At 33.1% G+C, this 9,470-nt stretch overlaps 1 protein-coding gene across 1 annotated transcript; it reads left to right on the top strand.

Annotated features, from left to right (window-relative positions):
- Positions 1-441: 441 nt before the first annotated feature.
- Positions 442-7,140, top strand: LOC123717798. The gene is made up of 5 exons (XM_045674003.1): positions 442-564; positions 1,876-1,945; positions 2,324-2,429; positions 3,283-3,477; positions 6,490-7,140. The coding sequence occupies exons 1-5, from the start codon at positions 503-505 to the stop codon at positions 6,699-6,701; spliced, it is 645 nt and encodes a 214-aa protein (XP_045529959.1). The 5' UTR covers positions 442-502; the 3' UTR covers positions 6,702-7,140.
- The last annotated feature ends 2,330 nt before the right edge of the window (positions 7,141-9,470 follow it).

Raw genomic sequence — 9,470 nt, 5'->3', positions numbered from 1 at the left:
TAGGCAAGACGTGCAAAAATACATGTTATACACAGATATTAAGACAAAACTATACAGGAAATGTATATCTTGTAAATATAGAAAAATGTCTGTAGTGTAAACAGAACTTTAAACATACATTATCATTTAAAAGAGACACTGATCTAAATATGACCATTAAAAATGAAAACGTTGTACACATCTGCAAATCGCAAAACATGCAATGCCATGAAAGCACGACTTTATGAAAGAATCGAAATTAGACAAAACATCAGTTGATAATGTTCTTCCAATGGGAACATGAAACGTTTCCGTATAAAATCGTAATCTAAAAATATATTCACTTTAAATTTATTAAAATGGTCATACGCCATTTTGTTTTGAATAAGAACTATTTCGCTTATTAAAAACCATAACTTATTATGATCTGTTCAAATTTGAGATGCCATTTTGATATTTTGTAACTGATATATTGCAACGCGTTTAGATTTTTATTGGAAATTATTAAATTACTGAGTGAAAAATGTCCTTTTTAACAGAATATTTCGATGAATATCGACAACATCCCATAAGGAAGACACAAATGTAAGTAACATCTGCTGTTACAAGAAAAGCTAGTAAAACTCTCGTGAACAACTGATTCGAGGATATATTTATATTAAACTTAGTGTTTTTATATAAGTTATATTATTATTTAACGTTTTTGTCTCATGAGATTTGGTATTTCAATAACGTGTCATAACTTCCGCAAGGATAATTCCATATTCGTGATATAACTGTTTCTATTTTAACGAATTAACATTGATTTAGAAAATTTTCACTGACTGAAAGCAAATTAAATAAAGTTAAAGAACTTATACTGCTGGTGGAAAGGTCCCAGATGCCACACAGTCTTGTTTATATAATGTTACATATATATGTTGGTAGCTGATAACTGCTTTCACCATGCTTTAGGCCTTTTCAACTGAAAGGCAGGAAGAAAAGTCTTTAATATACACAATAAAAAGATTTTTTAGGTAAAATAAAGTGCACTAGGCCCCGGGCACTAGGATTCCTGGTGTCGTGGGCAGCTAGTGTATTTCTTTTTAGCTATGGTTCTATATTGTCTTCGTTCAAAAATAGCAATTCCAAATACATAGCGTGGAAGTCGCATGTCTAAGACATACAAATCGGCATTAGAAGCATTAGGAGCCTGTGAGCAGAAGGCTGATCTCCTACTCGCCTATTAGAACACTTTCCAGGTCTTGACCAAGGTATGGTAATGAGTCCCGTATGTCTAAATCCAATGTGTTTTAGACTGTTGTCAAAAGTTGTTACCACTGGATTTTATAGCAAAGTATAATGATATAGCCTTTATATTCCGAAACAGTGTGACATCTGTGATCTTTAATATATTTTCACTACAGTATATCTCGGAGTTCAGTTTCCACTGTTCTCAATTCTTTGTTAATTATGTACTACTGTTAGTCTCAATTGGTATTTCCATATTTTTCTTTGTTGGCCAGTTCCTCGTTTCCCGTCTCTAGAGTGCCATTCCGTCAATATTTTACTCGATTTGTCCATCTGCATTTCATTTGGTCTGACTTAGTGAGAATGTCTGTCACTCCTGTTCTCTTATGTCTGTGAACTTTCTAATTCTTTCTAAGCAAACTTCTTCCTATGGCTCTTTGGCAGTGTGCTAGCAAGTCCCTGTGCTGGTGCCCTGGAGTGCCCAAGTTCGCAGCCATAGGTTAAGTATGGTAGACTACAGGTGATAAGACTGCTCTAGATTTTATACCTGAAATCTGTTGTTTTCATCATCAATCATTGTGACTTTTCGATCCATTTCTATTCCTCTTTAAGTGGTTATATCAGTTGGAGTTATCGCGAAATAAATAATCATACAAATATTTGTAGGTGTCGACCTGAAAACCGTTGGGCAAAACTCGAGGGCAAATGGTTGGACCCTAAAGTAGGATCAGAAAATGTAAGAATAATTCAATTCAATCAATTGTAATGTCATCCTTTTAGCTATATTTATATCGTTAGTAAGATCCTAGTATTAACATACATTTGTTGGTGAGATTTTAAATGCCTAGGTCACAAAATGAAAACTTCCAGCGTCTCAGCGAGAAAACTCCTGACTGATTCTGAATATTATAATATATTTTTTATAAACAATTTTGTACTTGTTTTTATACATCGTAATTTATAGAACCTATTTAAAATGAAATTAATTTTCAAGTATCTTATAGTGACATGATCGAACCTTGTAGTGTTGCATACTTGAGCATTTTATTCAAAAAACAACATTGGAGCAATCCAAAAATACGATTCCCCAAAGTTTTCCTATTTTATTTCTTAGAAAGCATGGTCTGACGAAGAGATTGAACAATTTATAAAGGACACTATGAGGAGTCTTCGGGGCCAATCGACATACTTCAACGACTATTGCGCCCATCTTTCCCAAGGTATATAATAATATATATACTTATAAAACTAAAGAATGCCAGAGGGCTCGTTGCCGGTCTTTTAGCCTAGATATTAGCTTGACCACTATCGAAGCGGAATATGCTTAATGGAGTAATAAGAATATCCATAGCGCTAAATCACCTACATCATCAGCACACCTCACTTTTACACCATCACAGAACACACACATTAGGTATTACTTAGATGTATTGAAACTTTTATATTTCTTTTTCCTAGGAACCTTTTTGTTTATGTTTTCCTTCTCTGTTTAGTAGATGTCATTAACATCAGGTGAGCCTCCTGCTCGCACGCTACTAGGCCAACAACTACTCACGAATATCCGCTAGCGTAATTTGTTTACAATTAAATATACGATTCCTTGATATCTGTTCTAAGGCACAATGTAAGTCTCATTATATGTGTTATACTATTTTTGATCTCCCATTTGGCTTAATTCGGTCAACGTTATGACAAACTTCCGCATTCAATATTTATTGTTTTCCAGCTTTGTTCTCATGAATAATTGCTTTGTATTGTTAGTATGATGATTTAGTCTTTGTTTCCAGAATTAACAATCGACTGTCATGCATGAGGTCGTGGGTTCGATCCATGGTTTTGTACCAATAGACTTTCTATCTGTGTAAAGTTATATACATTGACTCAAACGGTGAAGGAAAACATCACGAGGAAACAAACCTTGCCTTAGACTCAAAAAGTCGACAGATAGAAAGAAAGGCCTTTGCTACAAAGCCGGCTCTTACATCTTACGACCTCAAGGATGAGAGTCGCTGAAGCCACTATCTGAACACTGCCCTATACAATTAATTAATTATTGATAATTTATTCTCATAGAATTTAAAACGCGCCCATTTAAACCACGTGAGAAAAGGCGTCCATGCAAGACAGAAGAGAAGGTTGAAGAGGCTCCACCACCGCCGGCTCCGAAGCTCAACATCAAAGACACGGAGCTGATGAAAGTGGCCAAGGAATTATACGAGAGGGATATGAACAAACCAACCCTCGAACCTTTAAGGACAAATTTTAGAAGTTAGTATTTCAGATAGCGAAAGACTGTTTATTCCAAATGCTTGTTATCAGGTTCTAAACCTAATGGGCTTTAACATAATTTCTTGATTATTTCGTGGGCATCAGCACGAGGTCTTCGGATTATGTGGTACTCAAACTTACATATATACCTAATAAACGTTACGGATGCCTTTAGCTCGCCAATGGGCGGAGGCTGGTAACGAATCGTTTTCACATTGACGCTCAGTATTCTCTTTGTGACGACGGCCTCGCGGCCTTCAAATCTTAAAGGCATAAACCGTGTCCCCTGATGCATGTGTATGGCCAGATAACTGCTATAATAGATACAAGTACGGGCTATGCCGTCTTTGCCGTGATAGCCCGTACTTGTATCTATTATAAGTGTCTTAAAAATAAGGAACACTTTAGGCGTATGAAAGTAGGTTTAATAATAACTGTTAAGGTTAAAACAAGACTTTTTATTTGGCTATACATGGCTATTAGTAATTTGATCAAACACTATGGGTTATGTTTTTGACTTGAAACTTTTTTAACGACGTTGGAACAACAATTACCGTCACATTTTTGGGTTACGCGCCATTTTTTCTTGTCCCTACCACGGTTTATTCGAAGGGATTCGAAGCCATTAATAACAAAAATATATAATAACAATAACAATGATGGTCATAATTCTATTACAATTAATGAAATTCTGTAATAATCTTAGTAGTAAGAAGGTAAAATGAAATAATTGTATTATTTGTATTCATGTCTATGATAATAAAAGCCTTTTGTTAAACTTTATTTCACCAATTTCTGTAAAGTTGCATATAGGAGATCATTTTTCGAAAAATAAGGTCATAAAGAAGTTTCACTTCTTACGTGTACACACGCACATATTTGTAAATCTGCAAATCAAATTCCATAACGTTAACGTATATTATTGTGTTAGTTAAAATATTGTCCTAAATATTATATTAGTAGCTTTAGAGTATATTAAATTAAAAAGGTCACATGACATCCATTGCAATGACTCATGTAAGGTCTTCCAGTCTTCCCGCTAATAGCAAATAACTTAACCTATTATGATTATGACTGAATTAATGACATTTGTCTTGACATGTCTACTTTTATATGGCTGATTGTGGGTTTATAATTAATTAATCAGAATGTACCATCTTGCAAATAAACTGTTTATTATTATTATTAATCGTATTGATGGATTATTTGTTGTAGACTTTTAAAGAGTTTTTTGTTAGTGTTTTTTTTATATAATATCTATTGTGAAAACATATCAAAAAATACAACAACGCTAACGTTATTAAATAACTAACAAGATTGTTAACGTTAACGTTTTTTTAAGGTATTTAATAGAATTTATATTTTAGTGAAAAAATAACAAAACACATAAATTATGACTGATACTTTTTGTTTTCATATGAATGAATAATCTGCGTTAAAATCGTTCTTAAATGAGATTTAAAATGTTTCTTTTTTAATTATTTAAGTTGCTTTTGCGTAATTAATATTAAACTATATTATATATAAAAACTTGTCCATTTATCTTTCAAATCACAATGACTTTTGTTTTAATTTTTTAATATGTAAGTAAATCGTGTTATTGTCTCGGCAAGATGACAGATCTGGACTCTGTAACTTCCAAAAGCAACCATCCAACTCCTTTCGTGATGATGCATTGGAAAATCATTGCTACGGAGAACTACGTGAAACGTACACAAACGTCAGTATCGCATATGGAAATTACAGAGTAGCAGTGTTGGTAAGGTTTGGTCTGGCGGTATATTAATGATTTAGATTTGTTGAAATAATAATGTTTGTGTTTTGTTATGCATTCTGTATGCGCGGACGCAAGAATAGTAAGTATGTGTTTAATGTGTTTTTGTCGCTACGTTGGCAATAAAGATTGCATGTGATCACAAAATAATACTGCTAAATTGTGTGTTGCTTTCACGTCTATATTAATAATACGTTTTGTTTTGTTAAAATTTAACATATTATTTAAATAAAACCTACACATAACAATCAAATATACAGTATTTACAATTTTCTTAACCTATCAGCAAGGTGTATTTAATGGGAGTATATTCAGACCATAAGTATTGACAACAATTAAAAATAACATAACTGTTATTTAAAGAAAACTTGAAAACGGATTGAAGCTATGTATTATTATAAACTTATAATTATTTTACTTAATTTTAATTTTTTCCCGACATTTCGCGTGCTTGACAGCGTTCGTCGTCATGGTGACGTCAAGTTTATAATATTATATAATATGTATTATTCATAGCTTCAATCCGTTAAAAAGTGTTTTTTTTAATGTGTAAAAGTTATGTTCGTAAAAAACTTAACTGTTATTGTTATGACATTTGCATGCGTATTTTTATATGGCTGATTGTGGGCTTATAATTAATCAATCTGAATTTTCCACTTTGCAAATAAACGATTTATAATTATTATTATTTACCAGGTTGCAATAGGTGGCATTATTTGTTGTAGACTTTTTAATAATTTAAAAGTGTTTCTTGTCAATGTTTCGCGCCTTTTAATTAAAAGGTTAGTTTAATTATTTTAATATTGACATTAGGATATATAGCTATGTATGTTGGTATTTGTATGCATATATAATTTTAAATATTAAACTTCTTATTGTAAAAATGCACATATAAGAAGAATTGCAGTCTATTTCAAACAACTCTCATCTAGAAGGCTGGAACTTCACCCCTTCGTTGTTGACATGCCCAAGTGGACTGCACGATTTGGTTCTTCGTCATTCCTTAAAAAAACTGTAACTCCTAGCTCTCTTCCATTTTACCTTCGCAGTATGATATTGATATTTCCAAACGGCGATTCACCAGGCGTCTCCTTAACAGACGTACCCTCCATTAGGCCACATCTCACCTAACACCATGTAGGTTTGTGGCCAAATGTCTGTCTAAGTTCAGTTAAAAAGAAAACTTTTGCAGGTGAATTCCCTGATAAATTAACATAATTAATAATTTAATTTTACAGTTCTTGGTTACGTACGTCCATGCCTATACAAGACCGGTATATCAGAGTACCAGAATAGTACAGCAAGAGTTGCCTATGAAATGATTAGGGATGACAGGATACCTCGGTACCATGCCCATAATGGGTGTCGACCTAGATGGGGTCTTCCGCCAGAAGGTACCAGGCAGCCAGAGTTGGACGGAGCTCCTTTTGATGGGGAACGATTGTATTAATTTCTCTGGCATTGAAACGACTTTAGGGAGGATCTGAACTGTCTATGACTTTTTTTTGGAATTTAATAATATTATTATTCTATGTTTCGAAGCTTCAGAGAAGCTTAGAAGCACTTGTTCTAAATTGTGTATGTATTGTCCCACAATTTATAAGACATTTAAAGTAATTTGGAGATTTCAGCGTACAGCATACTCAGATATGTTCATTATATCTAAATAAATATTAATACATATACGATGGAAAATTTAATAACTTTCAAGGAAGTAAATTAATAACTTAATTAGCGACTCTGAGTACGACTATTAAATATCCCCTGACTAGGTCTTAGCAATATAATATTTAAATTTAATTTAATTAAATTTTTTAACTGAACAAATGTGAATTATGTACATCCAGAAGTCTATTTTACTTCTGAAAATATATACTTCTATGCCTTTAAATATTATAAAGATATATGACAGCTGTGTTTATTTATTTACTTGAAAATAAGTTCTAAAACAACGTATCTAAAAAATATGACTTCACAAATTTTACACATCAATTATATTTGAACAAAAGCAAGCTAGCTAGGGAAATATAACCTAAATATAGTAATACATATTAATGAAACGAAATTGAGACTTAAGCCTAGTTAAGAGCACGATAAACAAAGTTACGGAAGATTGTTGTAAAATACTTCAATATTTTCATCAGTATACCGGCAAACTTCTTGAGCATTAAACTCAAGGGGAGGGATGGTGGAAAAGCAAGGACATTTGTTCAAGATGTTTGCCGGTATCTATAATAGTGTGTTAGTAATACAGTTGTTAGAGCGAGATAGCCTATTCACTGGACCATTAAAGGCAGTAGATAAGCGAGCCGTAGGTACGTATAGAGGACTTTTAGTTATATTAACTCTAGAATTTGTCTATATGTACGATTAACTGAAACGGTTCTCACTAATGCTTTGCTTGCGGGCTACTCGATTGTGTGGAAGGTGCATGGGTCTAGTCTGGTGCCTTCTCATATCATGTTCACATGTGTATATTCTTCCTATAACATATTTTCCTAATTTGATTGTCCTCATTTTAACATGTGTGACGTTCGATAGCAAAATTAGAGTAAAATAATAATTATCCAGTGCCGCTCCAATATGGGGTTTGGCCTCAGATTGTATCCGTTTGATAAATTTTATTTCATAGACAAGTAGGTGATGAACCATTTCAAACTCAAAATAACTTTATTCATGTAGGTAACCAAGGACACGTCAACAGAAAAGATGTTAAATTGATTCTAAATTTTCATTTACTACCATTAAGTCACGGGTGTAGGGCAAGAAGAGTTGGCAAGAAACACTCCACCACTCTTTGTATATCTTACTTTACTTGTATTGCGCTCATTGATAGGCCATTGGTGCACTGCTGGGGATGGAACCTACGAACGGAGATTTTGGCCAATACTGCTTTTTTGCTAAAGCATTGACTGTATCATTAGGATTTTATAAATGACTGAAATACACAGTGTTAAAGAATATAATAAATGTTAGTAAAGTTTTAAGTTTTACGTAAAATACGCTTTACAAGTTATGAGCTTAATCTAAGAGCTTTTAGATGCCTTTGGTAAGCCAATTTTGTAGAAAAGATTTTTACTAACGTACACCACAGTATTTGTTTACTACATATACTTTATAAATAAAAATCTTCCAAAATAGAGACATTTCTTTATTATATACTAGATGGCGCTATCGCGGGTAGCGATAGGAGTTGACAGAAGTCAAAGTCACTGTCCATTGTCATTGAATTGAATTGATTATTGTTTAACCGTGAGCTTATTTTAAAAAGCTTAAAAAAATTATTGATAATTTAAATAATAAAATTTGAAATGTTGTTTCTATATTTTCAGAGCAACACAATTGTTTATTTGAATTTTTAATTCTAAATAAAATAAAAAATAAATCAATGGCGCAGAGATCTATATCTGTTTCATGATCATTTGTTAATGTAATAGGCAAGTCGGTGATCAGCCTTTTGTGCCTGACGCACGCCATCGACTTTTTGGGTCTAAGGCAAGCCGGTTTCCTCACGATGTTTTCCTTCAGCGTTCGAGCTAACGTAAAATGCGGATCGAACCTACGACCTCAGGGATGAGAATCACACGCTGAAGCCACTAGGCCAAAACTGCTCGAATAAAATAAAACAGGCTGACTACCTGATAGGCCCACTACCGATTATGATTTATATGGTTTAAAATAAATACAATATCGTTACTCTATTAATATTGACAACGTGATTTGTGGGTTTAATGGGCGTTATGTTGGTAAAATGCGACCACAAAAGACACGAATAACAATCGTAGAATATATTATTCAGATTAATTTCTTTTAACACTATAAATAACACTGAACAGAATAGGCCAATCAGGTCATTGATCTAAGTAATGCCTAGTTGTGTGATCAAATGGCTGAATATGATTGAGGCTACTAGTTAAACGGCGCTGCATAGTAGTCTAGACTGTTCATTGAACGTCTAATTAAGCTAGTTGGCAGCGACATATACAAATACATTGGATTAGTATTTGAGGTAAAATACATTTCCGTCCAATTCTCAAAAGATATCTTTCGCATTAGTCGTGATTGATATACGACCTTTATTCGCAGTAAATTGGCACAAAGCTTGTTAAGCATTTACTTTAAAAAGTATTTATATCTTAAAAAGTTTAAAACATATATAAATATAATTAAGAAACCTTTTTAGGAGTTGGGCCTTATACCTCACAGACAATAATGGGTA

Source organism: Pieris brassicae, chromosome 13 (assembly GCF_905147105.1).
Source record: "Pieris brassicae chromosome 13, ilPieBrab1.1, whole genome shotgun sequence".
Lineage (NCBI taxonomy): Eukaryota > Metazoa > Arthropoda > Insecta > Lepidoptera > Pieridae > Pieris > Pieris brassicae.
The sequence above is the reverse complement of the archived record's forward strand: the minus strand, read 5'-3'. Positions and strand labels throughout refer to the sequence as shown.